This window comes from Alexandromys fortis, unplaced genomic scaffold (genome assembly GCF_014885135.2).
Source record: "Alexandromys fortis isolate MF-2015 unplaced genomic scaffold, M_Fortis_MF-2015_v1.1 scaffold_40, whole genome shotgun sequence".
Lineage (NCBI taxonomy): Eukaryota > Metazoa > Chordata > Mammalia > Rodentia > Cricetidae > Alexandromys > Alexandromys fortis.
The window spans coordinates 2,615,175-2,632,768 of NW_026067966.1; the positions used below are offsets into that span (position 1 = coordinate 2,615,175).

General features: G+C 43.6%; 1 protein-coding gene across 1 annotated transcript in view; it reads left to right on the top strand.

The window, feature by feature from the left end:
• Window positions 1-17,594, top strand: part of Fn1 (fibronectin 1) — a 65,067-nt gene that overhangs the window by 30,293 nt on the left and 17,180 nt on the right. Inside the window, exons 19-31 of the mRNA XM_050154193.1 lie at window positions 1,503-1,597; window positions 2,794-2,962; window positions 3,701-3,787; window positions 5,534-5,725; window positions 7,004-7,276; window positions 8,395-8,577; window positions 10,260-10,349; window positions 11,853-12,122; window positions 13,174-13,290; window positions 14,217-14,381; window positions 15,186-15,341; window positions 16,141-16,254; window positions 17,080-17,349. Coding sequence (XP_050010150.1) covers window positions 1,503-1,597; window positions 2,794-2,962; window positions 3,701-3,787; window positions 5,534-5,725; window positions 7,004-7,276; window positions 8,395-8,577; window positions 10,260-10,349; window positions 11,853-12,122; window positions 13,174-13,290; window positions 14,217-14,381; window positions 15,186-15,341; window positions 16,141-16,254; window positions 17,080-17,349 — 2,181 coding nt within the window. The remainder of the gene's footprint in view (window positions 1-1,502; window positions 1,598-2,793; window positions 2,963-3,700; window positions 3,788-5,533; window positions 5,726-7,003; window positions 7,277-8,394; window positions 8,578-10,259; window positions 10,350-11,852; window positions 12,123-13,173; window positions 13,291-14,216; window positions 14,382-15,185; window positions 15,342-16,140; window positions 16,255-17,079; window positions 17,350-17,594) is intronic.

Here is a 17,594-nt window from a genome sequence, read left to right on the forward strand (position 1 = left end):
GAGTGAAAGATGACAGCATTTTCATCCTTGTCTGGGGCTGGAGTGGAATGGAGTTGGAAGGGTACTTGCCTTCCTGGGTTTGATCTCCAGCACTTACACCGTGTTGGGGTGTATACCTAGATTACAGGGAAGTGGGGGGTGGAGTTAGGCTAGCCTGAGCTACATGAGCTTTGTTTAGCCCTGACTAAACAAAGAAGAGAAAGAAACAAGCAAGAAATTAATCCTTGTTTGTATGACTGGAGGGTAATTAACCATTCATAATTTATGTAAATGCATTCTGTGCAGTTTATTACAGGAGTAAGAGTAAACGGGGCTGTCAGTTCACTTAGCACACAACTTTGAATTAAATAACTCAGATATCTTGGTTTCTGGGGCCTTGCTACTCTACATTTATATTCAAACCTGCAAGGTGCTTGGAAACATTTATCTTAATTCTGCATACATACTTCTCTTTTAAATTTTTATTTTTTAAAATAGCCGGGCATTGGTGGCGCACGCCTTTAATCCCAGCACTCAAGGAGGCAGATGCAGGTGGATCTCTGTGAATTCGGGGCCAGTCTGGTCTACAGAGGGCATTCCAGGACAGCCAGAACTATACAGAGAAACTCTTCCTCAAAAACAAAAAACAAAATAAAAAATTGTGTATATGTGTGGGGGAAGGGTAGGTACGTGCATGAGAAGCGTGGGTGCTCGGAGAATCCAGAAGAGGGTGTTGGGTGTCTGACCCATGGCTCGATTTCCAGTTGGCTGTGAGCTACCCATTGTGGGTGCTGGAAACTGAACATAGGTCCTCTGCAAAAGCAGTATTTATCTTAATGGCTGAATCTAACCTCTGGCCCACGTATTTTTTAAAAATTAGTATATTCATTAAATTTTTTTTTAAAAAAAAAAGATGTTAGAATATCAAGCATGCATACTTTTGTTGCTTTAGGTACCAAAAGTCTGTGGTATTATTATTCTGATGGTCCATCACATGCTTGAGGGGTGGATCTTTAGAACTTGTAGCGTGTCTTAAATAGTGTCAGACTCTCCAATTGCATCTAAAGGTAATTTTCCACTCTTGTGGAATGATTCAGCACGAAGCTACTCCTGTGGGTTTCTTGTTAATAAAGGCAAAGGGAGAAAGCGGGCAGCTGCTAATGCGTGCTGAGCAGGTGTGTGATTTTAAGGGGAAATGGAATGGAACCAACTGTCAGGTCACCTAGCACCTTGTTTTACTCACGTGTGAGTGACAGGTCCTTGCCCCAAATCCAAGCCCCAGCCCAATATCCGGCCTGCAGAATCACCACCCCATTGTCAGCAGGTCCTGCGTGACTTGGTCTTGCACGTGACTGGTTCTAAAGCAGTGATATTCAGCATCTCAGCTGATGAAGGATCTCGGGCTACATTCTCTGTCCATTTGCTGGTTAGACTACAGTTCTAGTCAAAATGCTTGGTAATCTGCAGTCCTGGCCAACACCTGTGAGCCTGAGGGTTTGAACCTCATTCTGGTTCCTTTGCAGTGCAACCGTCGCGCTCCATTCCGCCTTACCACACCGAGGTGACGGAGACCACCATCGTGATCACCTGGACCCCCGTTCCCAGGATTGGCTTCAAGGTGAGTCTCAGGTGTATCATGACTACAGCCCTGAAGTGCCTTTTCATTTCTGCCTGTGGGAGAGACAGCCACATCCCAGAGACTTGGGCTTTGTTAAGCTCTGTCTGGGAGAGCCAGGCCTTACCACACTGGGGCTTTTGTTTTTTCTGTTTTGCAGAGGAAAAAAGTCATTAGCATGGAATTATAGTGCCTGTTGTTTTGTATTGTTTTCTGTCCTTTCCCCCCAGGGAACTCCATTTTCAAAATAAAAATCTAGGAAAACTTCATTTGATGTGTTGCTCTAAATGGGTGTCAAGAAGCTTACGAAAGCCAATTTGGGGAGACCAGTTAAACTCAGAGTCACTTCAAAACCACATTTTTATCCAATCAGTTTCCTCTCAACTTGTTCAAAGCCCTGTGGGTGAATTTCTTAATAGGAGTTAAAATTGAGGTCTTCGTTTTAGATATCAGGAGTCATGTTCTTTAAAGTAATGATAGCGGGAACGGGATGAATACGAATGAATGTGTTTTAAAGAATCCCATCCTTTGGCATTCAAAGGACGGGGGAAAAATGTTTATTATGCCCTAAAATCAAAGCCTGATAGTTTAAAAGGGAGAAAAAAAAAGAGGTCGAAGGTCACTTGGTTATTTAGTATGCAAATAGCTGTATTGATGACTGTGCTACCCAAATGGAGGAGTTCCTTTTATGCAGACTGCCAGTGCACCTTTGAAAGTTTCCCTTAATAATGGCATTCAGAGTTTTAGAGCCCACAGAGAATATGAAGAATTTCTCTTGAATTGAATACTGTTTGATAATATTACCTGGGCTTTTGAAGTTAGGAACACCCTTCATGGGAACGTGTTTTTCATTTACCAGTGTCAGAGTGACTGGTAACAACTGGAAAGTTAACTGCCTGTGAGGAAATCTTTAAAGGCAGAGCCCAGGGGGTTTCTTCCCTGTGGACTGCTGGTGTGGACCAGAAGGTTCCTCTTCAAACAGCTGTAATGACATTTCTATTATAAACGGCCCTAGTGCCTAAGGAAGACACTCTCCAGTTAATTGCAGAGTAACCGCAGTGAGCCCCCACCTCCTTACCCGCCCGAGGCAGAGCCCTGTGTGCACATGCAAAGGAGCTCTTGCTGTGTGAGTGTACCTGCAACCTCTTGGGGCTCGGCAACATCCGTCCTTCATGTTGGTTTTGCTTCCCTCCATCCAGCTGGGTGTGCGACCAAGCCAGGGAGGCGAAGCACCCCGAGAAGTGACTTCAGAAACTGGAAGCATCGTTGTATCTGGCTTGACTCCAGGCGTGGAATACACTTACACCATCCAAGTCCTAAGAGATGGCCAGGAGAGGGACGCACCGATCGTCAACAGAGTGGTGACCCGTAGGAAGAACTTCCCTTTTTCTCTTAACTTTTAAACTATTTAAAAGGACTGTCAAAGCCAGGTGTGGTAGTGCAGGCTTTGACCCTGATGTGCAGGAGGTGAGACAGGAGGGTCAGATGTTCAAGGCCAGCCCCACCTACCCCAAAAGTTGGAGCCCAAAGAGCTGGTTGTCACAATACACACCTTGAACACCAGCGATTTGGGAGGCAGAAAGGGGCAAGTATTTGAGAGTTTGAAGCTAGCCTGGTCTATAGTGAATTCTAGGCCAACCAGGGCTGCACAGTGAGGGCCTGTCTCAAAACAAAGAAAAGAAATACCTCTAATTCTTCTAATACTAGTGTGGCAGCTTGCTTATCTGAATAGAGCAAGGGGAAGAGCCCATCCATCCCCTATTGAAATCATCAGAGTCTTTAGAATTTGATGTAACTGGCTCAGCTGGTGTCGTGCAGTCCAAGGCATTGAAGTGTTCCTTCCATGTCAAAAGTCTTCCGAACAGCAAGATAAAGCAATGTCAGTAGTGGTATAATAGCATTAGTGTTAAAATCAGTCTTCTATCAGAGGGTCACTGTAGACTGTGTTTTTATAATATACTTTATGTATGTTTACAGATTCTAGAGGGAAGGGATAAAAGAGAGGGGGAAAAAGGAGAGAAGGAACGAGAGAGGCAGTAAAGGAAGCATTTCAGAAGCCAAATGTTTTGCGTTCGCTTTAACTGTTAAATGATCTTCTCTATGTAGCGATGTCTCCACCGACGAACTTGCATCTGGAGACAAACCCTGACACTGGAGTGCTAACGGTCTCCTGGGAGAGGAGCACCACCCCAGGTGAGTGTCACGTGTGCCTGAGGACACGTGTACATAGCTGTCCAAGACAGTCTCCACTCAGAGAGAAAGATGAAGCAGCCGCACAACTCTCCATGAGCGCTACAGCAGTGTGGGAGCGTTCATGAAACCCACAGGGTGCTCACGACATGTAAACACGTGCCCGTGTTTCCCTAAGTCACAGGAGCGAGAACAGTCAAATGCTAGGCTGGGGGAAAGACAAACTTTATCCTGCAGAAAATCATGAGGACTGGATGGAACCAGGGTTTTATTCAGTACATTAAAAATGCCCAAACAGGCTGGAGAGATGGCTCAGTGGTTGAGAGCATTGGCTGCTCTTCCAGAGGACCCGGGTTCAGTTCCCAGCACCCACATGACTGCTTTCCATCTTGCTTGAGATGGGGGGCAGGGGGTGCTGATAGTTTCTGGGGATCTGCCTATTTCCACTCTCCAGCTCTTTATAGCAGCAATGGAACTACAGACGCATGCTATGGTGTCTGGCTTTGTGTGGATTCTGGAGATATGAACTCAGGTTCTCATGATTGCATGGCAAACAACCTTACCCAACTTTTTGGTCTGTCATTTGTTGAAATCATTTCTTGCACAGTTCTTACCCTTGTTTGGGTTTATGTGTCAGGCTATCTAGAAATGTGTGTCTTTTACAATCACACCAACTAAAACTACCTTAAAATGCTCCTTTCAATCTCCCCTTTGGAATAGACTGATTTTCACAGGAAGTTTCCTTTGCTGTGGCAATGTATTGTATAATGTAACAGCTACACTGTTTCCACGTACTTTACTGGGGGTTGGAAACAAGCTCCTTGCTCGCTGGCAGCTGGATCATGAATCTCTGGTCTCAGTGGCCTGCCCATTCACATGGTCAGTAGCAAAGGAAGTGACCTCAACCTTGCTGCTTTCCCATCCATTGGGCTGCTTAGCACATAGCACTTTAATGTTCACTTTTCCCCCGTTGACAGAATATGCCTTCATTTCCTTGTCCTTCCTGAGTCAACGTCATAATGTTTGGTCCCAGCCTGGACCTTCATAGCTCAGGCCACCGCTAAATTTATTGGTGACTCCTTCCCTTCAACACTTTCTTTGCCACATTATAATAATTCAAAATCTTAATTCTTCTATATGATTAATATTTCTTCTCAAGGATGAGCATCTGTACTTCTGCTTTCATTCCCCCAAGTCTGTAGGTCCAAACCTTTATACTCTTAGAATGTTCTTAGGTAGAAATCCATCTTATAGTAGTCAGAAAAAGCAGACTATTCCTCACCTTTCCTCCAGGTCCCCCATTAAGGAAAAGTAGAACGGAGTGTGGAAGAAGGCTGGAATTTGAAGACAGGAAAGTCTTGGGCCATCACCTCTCTATCTGAGATTGCCTTGTCTTTGTTAAAGATCTCATAGTGTTATTTTGTAATAACACATTTGTACATATGTAGAGTACTGTTAGATAACCCAGTGGAAACAATGTGGAATGATCAAATTTAGCATTTCCTTCTCAGGCAGTCATTTCTATGTGCTGGAGACCCTCAGACTCACCTATTATTTTTAAATACATCACAAGTTGCTATGGACTAGTCTTCACTTTGCATTAAAACTAATTCCTCCTTCCTGAGTGTTGGTACAAGCTATTGTCCCGTCTCTTTGTCCCACCTCCATGGGTTCATCACTGGTGTATAGTGTAATATACCCTGGGTCATAAATGTATGAAACTTAGAAGTATGGCAACTTCCTCTCCAGATATCACTGGCTACAGAATAACCACAACCCCCACGAAAGGGCAGCTGGGAAGCTCTCTGGAAGAAGTGGTTCACGCCGACCAGAACTCCTGCACTTTTGAAAACCTGAATCCTGGCATGGAGTACAATGTCAGTGTTTACACTGTCAAAGATGACAAGGAAAGTGCCCCTATCTCTGATACCATCATCCCAGGTAACAGGAAAATAAGCTGTTATCCTCAGAGTGGCAGTGGCAGTAGCAGTGGGTATTAGCATCTTAATCCCAGATAGCTGAGTGTGTCAGATAGAGTTGGGATCTCATGCCAACCTCCCAGTGGGCTCTCCAGAACCATGAAGCCAACGCAGCTGTTTGGACAAAGGCTTTGCTGTTGCCTCTGCTTCACTATCTGTGCTTCCCTGGGATGCTGTCTGTTGCCATGGGTTTGGAACGAGTGCAGCCACGGCATTAACTCTGTACTGTTTGCTCCCGTGAGAAGACTACTAAACAGTGTCCTGTGTCTGTAACCAGTGCCGACAGGCTAAAAGTAATGTGGTAAATGCATCCCACCAGGACATTCGTGCCTGATTTTACAATCCGTATCCACCTCCAACAGTCACTAGAAAACAGTTTTCCTCTCCATATGTGAGCACAGAAGTACACGTGGTCGACAGTCCAATTCTTCACCTTGCGGCATCAAATCCTTTTGCAAATTGGAAGTGGGGTGAAAGACAGAAAGGAAGAAGCAAAGGCCACTCCTACAGGGCCTTCTTTCTTCTGAACTGAAGAACACTATCCCAAATGCCTATCTAGGGATAGGTTCGTTGTTTGCCCCAAGTCTTTGGTAGATTGAAAGCACTGGGCAGATTCTGTTCCCCTCTGCATTATTTTGATATGCATTTATGAATACTAATTAAGTTAAGTAAATTACGACGTTGGCAGAGGCATGGGCTCCAGGTTGGCTGGCCTGGGCTGACCGTGCTTTTAGTGGTACATTCTCAACCTAATGTCACCACGGTGTGCAAAACAAATCAATTAACCAGCCATTTAAAAAAAACAAAAAAACAAAAAAACAAAAAACAACAACAAAAAACTTTGTAAGATTTCATTTTCTTACCAAAGGTTTTGGTTTCTTTTCCCTCAACATTGCTGGTATCTCTTGCAGATATTATGTCTAAGTTCTGAGAATGGTTCTGACATTGTGAATGTGTTTATGATCTTTTTTTTAGAACTTCAGTTAAAACGGTACCATTCAGGGGCATTTTCTAAATGCAAGAAAGTCCCTGAAAGAATCAGTGACCTGCTTTACTCTCCCAGGGAAGCAAGTTATTCATGATGCTTGGGAAGTCTTTTCAAATAATTCTGGACGAGTTGCATATTACCATCATTGCTTTACCATTCTGTCAATTTTACTACTGGTCACCTGATGTACACTGCTTTATTTTTTTTGCCTCTACTTTCCTTTTGCCTCCTCTTTGCTTTGTAACTCAATAGAGGTGCCCCAGCTCACTGACCTAAGCTTTGTTGATATAACCGATTCAACCATCGGCCTGAGGTGGACCCCGCTAAACTCTTCCACCATTATTGGGTACCGCATCACAGTAGTTGCGACAGGAGAAGGTATCCCTATTTTTGAAGATTTTGTGGACTCCTCAGTAGGATACTACACAGTGACAGGGCTGGAACCCGGCATTGACTATGACATCAGCGTTATCACTCTCATTAATGGCGGAGAGAGTGCCCCTACTACACTGACACAGCAAACGGGTGAATCTTGAAATCTTCTGTGTTTGAGACATGGATGGTGTTGCATGCTGCTCAGCCACTCTGGTTAAATCTGGATGTTTCCAAGGAGAAGCCGGATTGGCCACGGAGTTGAAGAGGGGGCTCCTCCAGAGAGATAAGGAACACAGTAAACCAATCAGATGAGAACAAACATAAGTAGCCTCGTGCAGTCTGATTCAAACCACAAAGAGATGAGAAGCTAGAAAAATCTAGAGACAGAGTAGATAAAATTTGCAGACCTTGAGCTGTTTCTTTTTAAAGTATGAATACCAAGCTACATGGGGAGCACCGATTAATGCTAAGACACACCTCTAAAATGAAGCACTCACTGTGTGTCTCCTTTTACTTTTTGATAAGCTCCCACGTTCCTTTAGCCATAAAACACCCATCCAGAATGAGGGTGGAATGGAAGGGAGGTTTTAGAGGTAGAAAGACGTAAGCCAGAGGGCCTTCTAGATTGTGCTGTTATGCAAGGTAAGGAAACTCCTCTTTAACCACAGTCCGGAGACCAGCATGCAACATCGCAAAGGTTCTCTGCCCTGCATGGTAAGAAACATGCTGAGAACCCCTGTGCATGAGCCCCTCACTTGTAAGTAGAGTTCACTGAGTGCAATTATGGCGATGCAGTAGTTTGTAGATATCTCACTCTGGGGAGATTAAGGACCCCTTGTCTTTTTTGTCTGTGTGCATGTGTTTCTTTGGAAAGTACTGCTATGTCTGTCTGCTGTGTGGCGACTTAAGCCCCTTCAGCCTGGGTGGGATAGAAATCTTTCGTGGTATTATTGCACTTAAATAAAAAGAAAAGAAAAGAAAAGAAACAAAAAAAAACCTATTTGAAAATAGGTTAAAATTATCAATATTCTTTAAAATGCATTGATGATGATGACAGAAAGGTTAAAGGGGCCTAACATTCTGTATAGCATTTTATTTTTTAACAGTAGTGTATCATGATTTAGATTAGATTAGATTAGACTATTTGCATGATTATGAATGTTTTCTATTGTGCATGAAATACTGGTTTTTACCTTTTCAGATGTTTCTTTCCTTAGCTTTAATTTTAAAACTACATTAACTTAATCTTCCTTCTTATTTGAAATCAGCTGTCCCTCCTCCCACTGATCTGCGATTCACCAATATTGGTCCAGACAATATTCGTGTCTCTTGGGCCCCACCTCCGTCCATCCAGCTATCCAGCTTCTTGGTGCGTTACTCGCCTGTGAAAAATGAGGAAGATGTGGCGGAGGTGTCCGTTGCCTCTTCAAGCAATATGGTGGTTCTAACAAGTAAGCCCTCAAGTGTACACATGTGGTAGATGCCTAAGGAGCAGAAGGAATGGGTTCTGGTGCCCGCGGAGGAGCAGCTAAGAGGAGCGCGTAGCTGAGCGACACACTAGTCAGGCTTAACGGGCAACTCTGTAAATTGGGAGAGGTGCAGTGTTTCCACTGGTGTGGCAAACGTTTGATCTCTGTAAGTCATCGTAGAAAACGCCATCAGTGAAGTCCCACGGCTTCAGACACAGTCTGCACAGTCTTCCACATAAGTGCACAAGAATAAGTGAATGGCAGATGAATTCTGTAACTAAGGAAAGAATAGGAAAGATGGCATCCACACATCTATTTAGTTGTCCTTTTTTTGTGTGTTAGCATCAGCAGGAGATGCTAGAAACAGTGACTGGCTACTTGCGCAGGGGAGGGAGTTAGATCAAGGTTTTGTGTGGAACGAGGCGGGAGTTTAATTCATAAGTCAGAAAATTTCTGTTCGCAGATTTCCCAGAAGGTTGAGAGCTTACAAAACAACTGACATTAAATAGGCATTTTTTATTGTGGTTGTTGATTTTGTTTTTAAATGTGCATTGATGTTTTGCCATGGGACGTTTCAGGCGCCCTGAAACTGCAGTCTCAGACAGTTGTGAACTGCTGTATGGGTGCTGGTAGTTAAACCTAGGTCCTCTGGAAGAGTAGTCGGTGCTCTTAACCACTGAACCATCTCTCCAGCCCCTTAAATAGACAGTTTATAGAAATTGTCTCTTCCCAGTTCCTACCCTTTAAGAAGAGATATTTTGTTTTAAAGAAGGCAAGAGGTTGCAGCATGGGGCTGTGCTCCAGATACACATGTTGTGGTAAGATATGTAAGGTTCCATGTGAGAGGAAAGGAGTTACAGTCAAGTCTGTCCCTTAACAGTGACCAGAAAACAGCCTATCTTATTCATCTGTGTCTCAGAAAATGAAATACAAAAAGGCAGCCAGGCATGACCGACCTTGCTTTTTCATTGAGGACCAGAAAGAACATCCAGTCACTTGCTTGACTGTGGCCACGGGGCCATTTCAGTCACTAGGGATCACATCACCCAGGGTACTAGACCCTGAATCACATGTTGGCTCCAGTTTAGCTAAACCCTGTCACGTGTTAACTGTGTATCTTAAGAGTCTCAATGCTACATGACCTTAAAATAACTCTCTCCCTCTTAGAGAAGTCAATATTATCCCAGTTTAATCATTGAGCAGCTTGGAGCAGTATAGTGAGCCCAGAGGTCTAGACATGTTCATTATCTTGAACACATCAATGGCCTCACAAGGACATGTGCCATTTTGTCCACACTGTACATTTAAATATATACTTAATATTTAATATACATCATATAGCATGGAAGTTGCAAACAGCCTTATAGGGTTGCTGTGATGGGTCTCAAAACTTCTGTCAGTTTTTTGCAAACGGATGCAAGAGGAATCAGTGCGCCATAGCTACATTTGACTGAATTGCGTTCATACAGGCAGCATTGAGGGCATTAAAGAGGCACAGGAAAAGGTGACCCTTAACCACAGGTGTCTCTAGGCATAGATGCTCACTTTGCTACAAGTAGGCTATGGGACTGAATGCTTGGCTAGTTCATCAGATGGAGTAGTCCAGGGAGGGCTGTGCTTTCTCATGCCTTCAAGTTTAAAGCAAGCCCCACTTGCCTCTTTAGATCTCCTGCCTGGGACAGAGTACTTAGTCAGTGTCTCCAGCGTCTACGAAAAACATGAGAGCACCCCTCTTCGAGGAAGACAGAAAACAGGTGAGCCTTGCTGGCAACATGCTTCCCAGGTAGCTCGCACCTACCAACTTTAAAGAGGAAATGATACGATGCGTCTAAAGACATGTCTTCGCCTTTTATGGTGTTGCACATTACTTAAAAATCTTCTTTTTTTGAGTTCAGGTAATGGGTTTCACTGCATTATTTTCACATGGTTTGTGGGTCTTCCTCTTCCAACCCTCCCCCGGTTCCCATGCTGCTCCTCCTGGTCCCAGTCCTCCCTGCAATACTGTTCCACCCCTTTCTGCTCTCATGGCACCTTGTCACCTATATTTTGTGACCCTCCTCATCCTTTCCTATTAAGGCAGCCTTTTCTCTTCTCACAACTCCCTTTTCTGGGGTTTCTGGAGTTTCATGACCTATGGTCCGAACATAGCAAGTTCCGAACAAAGTACAGCCAAACAGGAGCTAAGATATCACAATTTGGTTTGAGTATATTTTTGATAGAAATAGTGAATGTTATAACAGAAATTAGCTAGCAATCCCAGAGAGCTCAAATTATTCTGGATGAGATGGACACTACGTGGTTAATTTTTAAAAAAAAAAAAACATCTACTATACTTTTGTGCTACAGCCAGGGTACAGCCTAGCGTGCATGAGGACCCGAGTTCAGTCCTCAGTACTTCAATGAAAGAGCAGCAAAAAGTACTAAATCCTCACTTAAAAGGGATATGTGCATAGTAACTTGTCTGTGGTGGAGTCTTTAAGGTTTAGAAGGGCTTGTGTTTAGCATCATCACTACTCTGTTGACCTATCAGTCCCGTATACAGCTCAGAGAACAACTTTGAGACCCAAATACAAGAATGCTCTTCTCGAAGAGATGCGCTGACACAAATGTTTGAATACTGGCCTAGTTGGGGTTACTATTGCTGTGATGAGACAGAATATCAAAAGCAGTTTGGGGAGGAAAGAGTATTTGGTTTACACTTCCATCACTGAAAGAAGGCAGGAAAGGAACTTAAGCAGTTTTGGAGCTTGGAGGCAGGAGCTGATGCAGAGGCCATGGAGGGGTGCTGTGTACTGGCTTGCTCCCTCTAGCTTGCTCAGCCTGCTTTCTCAAAGAACCCAGAACCACCAGCCCAGGGATGGCACCACCCACAACAGGATGGGCCCTCCGGCCCTTCCCTGTCAGTCACTAAGAAAGAAAAGCCCTGCAGATTTGCTTACGCTCTGATCTTACAGAGGCATTTTGTGAACTGAGTTTCCTTCCTCTAAAAAGACTAGCTTATGTCAAGTCAACATACTATCAAGCACAATTCCAAGCCCTTGAAAATATCAGTATTAAGTATTATGTAGCAATCTACTATAATTGTGCATATTGTTCAATTACTTTGAAAAAGGAAACAGATGAATGACTATGTGAACTGATTATGGTCAACTTTTGGTACCATGTAACCGGGTAGGTTGCTTTTCCCAGCATCTTCTTCTGTGTCTAAGCTGGTGGTTGTTGTCTTTTGTTCCCCTCCTTGGATGGGAAAAAAACAGGTCTTGATTCTCCAACTGGTTTTGATACTTCTGATATCACCGCCAACTCGTTCACTGTGCACTGGGTGGCCCCTCGAGCACCTATCACTGGCTACATAATTCGCTATCATGCCGAGCATGCTGTTGGAAGACCCAAGCAAGAACGAATGCCTCCCTCTCGGAATTCTTTCACCATCACCGACCTCAAACCTGGCACTGAGTATGTTGTCAGCATTATCGCTGTTAATGGCAGAGAGGAGAGCTCCCCGCTGATTGGCCAGCAATCAACAGGTAATTTTGCTTTTTTAATCTGCGAAGAAATTTCTTGTATGATTTTGTGTAGTCTGTAAGTCAGCCTTGACACAGAAAGGGCAGTGACGGGCCAGGCATTGTGATGCATGCTTTTGATCCCAGCACTGGGAGGCAGAGGTAGGTGATCTCTGAGTTGGAGGACAACCTGTATCTGTAGAGTAAGTTCTAGACCAGCCAGAGCTATAAAATGAGAGAGATTCCATCTCAGTAAAAAAAGGGGAGGGGAGGCAGTGTCAGAATGCATTTCAAAATGTAATATTTTTTTTTTTAACTCTGAGAAACTTTCAGCTGATTCAGTTATCTATGTTTTTGTGCTTTTGCTGGTCAGGTTTTATGTGTTTCCTGGTTTCATAGCCTAGACTGACTTCCCAGAACTGACTTCCTCAGCCCATAAGTTCTCCTTCAAAATCATATTATTATGGTCCCAAAGTTACTGTAACCTGGTTTACATTTGGACTTACGAGTACAGATTTGCAACCCTAGGTACTCAGGAGACGGAGACAGGAGGATGGACAGGTCAAGGTCATTCTGCACTGCCGTGAGCTCAGTTGGCCTGTGCAATCCTTGTCTCAGAATTGACGCAGTGTGTCAGCAGAGGACTTTGTCCGCACGCGGCAAGCCCTACCCTAGGGGACTAGACGTCTGTAGTATAGAGAGATTTCAGTGACCGTGGTTGGGAGGTCTGTTACACAGTCATCTGTGTCTTGGCTGTGAACAGGCATGCGTGCGTGTGAGCACCACTTCCAGACAGCACGTAGTTAAGGGTGCGAGGGCAAGCACCACTGCAGTTTTTATAGTTTTTTTTTTGTGATTTAAATTATTTTCCAAAGAAAATGTTGAGGGGAAAAGAATTCACTATTCTAATCTCCTTAATCTCTTCCCTTGACTTCCTTGTATTTTTTTTTAATTCTGCTAATTTAGTGTGTATATTTTTGTATGAAGGAAATGTAACAATTTTCAATGAAAAGAACAAAGAGTGATTCTGCACTTTGGAAGTTCTGGATGTGAAGTTTTCCTATGACTTTTCTAGTTTCTGACATCCCGAGGGACCTGGAAGTCATTGCCTCCACCCCGACCAGTCTGCTGATCAGCTGGGAACCACCTGCTGTCTCTGTGCGCTACTACAGGATCACCTACGGAGAGACAGGTGCGCTCATTTTGTGCCCTTTGACCCTGACGGGATCAGGGTCCAGGTGGGTAACTTGGAAACCTGGCAGTGGGTATGGGATTAGATGCAAGCAAGTCCATTTAGAAAACTGCTTTTTCTTTTTTTTCTGCCCCCAAATACATGGCAACTATGAACAGTGGATTGTCAAATGAAGTTTAGAAGTGGTTTATACCCTACAGCTAGAAGTGGGAAGTACAGCTGAGGGAAAAAAGTTTATGTATTCACAAATATTGTCATTGGTAAATCTTATATTTTCTTCTCTGTTCTCAAAATTTACGAAATATTCTGTTAATGCTTTTGAAAAGAATGCAATTCATTCAATTTAAGGTAGGGTGAGCCATGTTCTTGCCCCCTTTTTCTATGTAAAAGATCAATTAAAAATATAATTACATCATTTCCTCCTTCCCTTTCATCTCCCAAGCCCTCCCATGCCCCTCTCCCACCACTCCCTCTGTTTCTGGGCCTCTTTTTCTTATTGTTTTACACACACACACACACACACACACACACTGCCCATGCAATCCCATAAAAATGTATAAGTACACCCTACCAAGTCTTCATAGTGTTGCTTATATATACATGATTTCAGGACAGACTAATTGCTATTGTACAACTAACTAGGGAACTCATTCCTGGGAATTTTTTCACCTTTTGCCTGATAATCTACAACTCAGTGACATTTTAACCCAGGGATGTTAAGATGACATTAGCTTGAGTGTTCTGATTTGTATATACTTCTCGGGCCTTACTGTATGCATAGGTACACTTGCCTGTTCAGGCTGTAGAAGACAACACTCCTTGGCAGGCAAGTTGCAAGCAGAAGTGATTTACATACTGCCTTAAGTGTGCTGAGATTTGGAGTGACTCCTGGGTCCTTAAGGTTTCCACTAACCCCTTTCATACAGGCGGGAACAGCCCTGTCCAGGAGTTCACGGTGCCTGGGAGCAAGTCTACAGCCACCATCAACAACATCAAACCCGGAGCAGATTATACCATCACCCTGTACGCTATCACTGGCCGTGGGGACAGTCCAGCCAGCAGTCGGCCAATTTCCATTAATTATCAAACAGGTACAAACTCTCATCTGGGGTGACACAGGGTTATTTATGAAGACGGTTATCACAGTATTCTCCCGAGGCATTTTCTTCACTGTGAAATTAATTGATTTTCATTTAGTTCTGAGTGGTGCTGGGAATCAAACCCAGCTTCTCATATATGTTAAACAAGTGCTCTCACTGAACTACACATTCAATCCTAATTTTTTTTTTTTCGAGACAGGGTTTCTCTGTGGCTTTGGAGCCTGTCCCGGAACTAGCTCTGTAGACCAGGCTGGTCTCGAACTCACAGAGATCCGCCTGCCTCTGCCTCCTAAGTGCTGGGATTAAAGGCGTGCGCCACCATCGCCCGGCCATAATTTATTTTCTTAATATGGCAAAAGCCTGTGGCTAATAACACCTACAAGTGACAGAATTTTGAGTCAAAGGTACAAAGAAGACCCCAAGAGCAGACACTTTTTGTCTTGGGTTTTTAACTGCTACACCCCATGTGTCTGCCATAGACATAAGACATAAAGAGTATTCATAAATACCTGTAGAAAAATAACTCAATGAGTGGATTGGGTAGAGGACACAGCCCCACCTGAGATGTAGTGTTTTGTCTGTGGAATGAAACAATCATGTTAAAAGTAGTTGTAATATTCTCTGGATTCGTGCATTTCCATCTTCAACCTAACCCTTTATTCTTGTCTAAATAAACATCTGCAATTCATTAATAGAAGCAAACCTCACGCGCATGCCCATTAGCACTAAAGACAAGGGCTTGCTCAGTCCTGCTCCCGAGCACTGGGACCTCACTGCTTTCTTTTTTGCTTACAGAAATTGACAAGCCGTCCCAGATGCAGGTGACCGATGTTCAGGACAACAGCATTAGTGTCAGATGGCTGCCTTCAAGCTCTCCTGTGACTGGTTACAGAGTGACCACTGCTCCCAAAAATGTCCCAGGACCAACGCAGTCTAAAACTGTTGGTCCAGGTAAGAACAACCAGTGTGTCCCATCCAGCGAGATCAACGGAGAAAGAGTGCAGGTTTCATTTCACGTGTCCTCTATGGAATGTGGTGTGGTGTCCGCATCCATAGACAATATTGCCAGCTCACTTCACAGGGCGTGTTTTAGTGTCCATGAATTTCTGGTTTTATTGTTTTGTACAGTTTCGTATAGTAATGTGGACACTCCTTAAATCTTCAGTCACATTGTAGATCCTTCTAGACCTGATGTTTTTCTTATATAAAAAGACTCTTAAGATTATGATCTCAAGGCAATTTGTTAAGGTCAATTTAATTTCTTTCGTTTTTTTTTTTTTTTCTTCAAGAATAGCCTCGTTAATTTGGGGGCGTCATGTTAAGTTTTAAAGCTTATTTTTGACTATGATTTTTACTGCAGTATGCTAAAGCTCTTTTTTTCTTTGAGACAAGGTCTCATGAAATCTGTACTGGCCTTGAATGCACTATGTAGCCACGGTTGAGCTTCAATTTCTGATCCTCTTGTCTACACCTTCGAAGTGCTAGCTAGTACTATAGGCATCCAGTTTCCTGTGGCACTAGGTATCACAGCCTGGGTTTGATAGCACTCTTGATTAAGTTGTCTCCCCAGCCCCAGTATGTTCAACTTTTGTTTCCAATAGACAGGTTTCCGCAAGAGGAAATAGGCTCTGACCTTCCCAAGCGGAATAGGTGTTTCACGATTATTGGGCACATCTGCTTTTCATTACGCTCTCTTGGGAGTGGCTTGGGTGGCTTTATAGACCTGCAATTGCCTCTCCTTCCTTTGCAGATGAAACAGAAATGACCATTGAAGGCTTGCAACCCACAGTGGAATATGTGGTTAGTGTCTATGCTCAGAATCAGAACGGAGAAAGCCAGCCCCTGGTTCAAACTGCAGTAACCAGTACGTAACCAATACTTCGTTTCTACTTCCAAAGTCATTTTGTTTTAGGGTGTCTGGATGCCCCCTACATGTCTTTTGCCATTCATTATATACAGGGAAAGGAGGCATGTTGGTTGGTTCGTATCTTAAGATGAGCCCTTGGCAAACATTTTTTCCTTCTTGCCACACAGTGAGCTTGCAGGGAAAACTAGTATAGTGTTGCCGCCCACAGCTTCTGTGCTTTGAATCGCCTTTGCTCAAATAGCCTCAGCAAAGCCTCATTGGCCTTCAGCGAATCTACGAAATATTTCTCTAGGACCTACTTTTTCTATGACTGGGTGGTAAAGTTGACCAAAATACCCCATGAAGCCGCTATGTTTGGAGGACTGTGGCTGGACCAGCATTTTACTCTAAATACTTAATAGAGATGGGGAAAAAAGAAGAGTTAGACAAAGATTATAGCAGTCCAAATGGACATTGAAAATCAACTTTACCATTTCCAAGATACAGAAAATCCAGGTCTGTGAGACTAATTTCACGTTGCAAAATCAAATCTTGATGGAATATCTTGAAATTAATGAAAATTTCCTTTGTGGGGACTTCTGCAGGTGTCTACACACCTCACGCACACCTGTGTTTTAATAAATAATGTGACACTCAGTATCTAACCCCCCGCAAAGGCTCTTCAGCAAATGTCAAGTAACTTGCTATTTTAATGGTGTGATAATTGGAGTTTAATTCATCCAAGATAATGGTATCTGCAGAACTGCTTTGCACGGTATAAAAGTATGCTTGTTTCGCAACTCAGCTTTTCACATAACCTCTCACCATTAATTTGCCTAACAGACATTGATCGCCCTAAAGGACTGGCATTCACTGATGTGGATGTCGATTCCATCAAAATTGCTTGGGAAAGCCCACAGGGGCAGGTTTCCAGGTACAGGGTGACCTACTCAAGCCCTGAGGATGGAATCCATGAGCTTTCCCCTGCACCTGACGGTGAAGAAGACACTGCAGAGCTACAAGGCCTCAGGCCGGGTTCTGAGTACACAGTCAGTGTGGTTGCCTTGCACGATGATATGGAGAGCCAGCCCCTGATTGGAATCCAGTCCACAGGTATATCGTTAACTGCACCGCCTGGGTGCTTACGGGAGCAGTGGCTTTATGCCTTGCTGACATTGCACTTTACTGGGCTATTGATTCCCGTGTCAGGGAGAGTAGAAAGATGCCCTCAGATGCTTCGGAAAGGCCCTCTTTACTGAGGAGTGCTAATGCACTATAAACGTTAGGTGATCTTTAGTTAACTACATCTAGTCAAAAGACATTTGAAGTAGCTTAGATATATATACAAATATATTAAA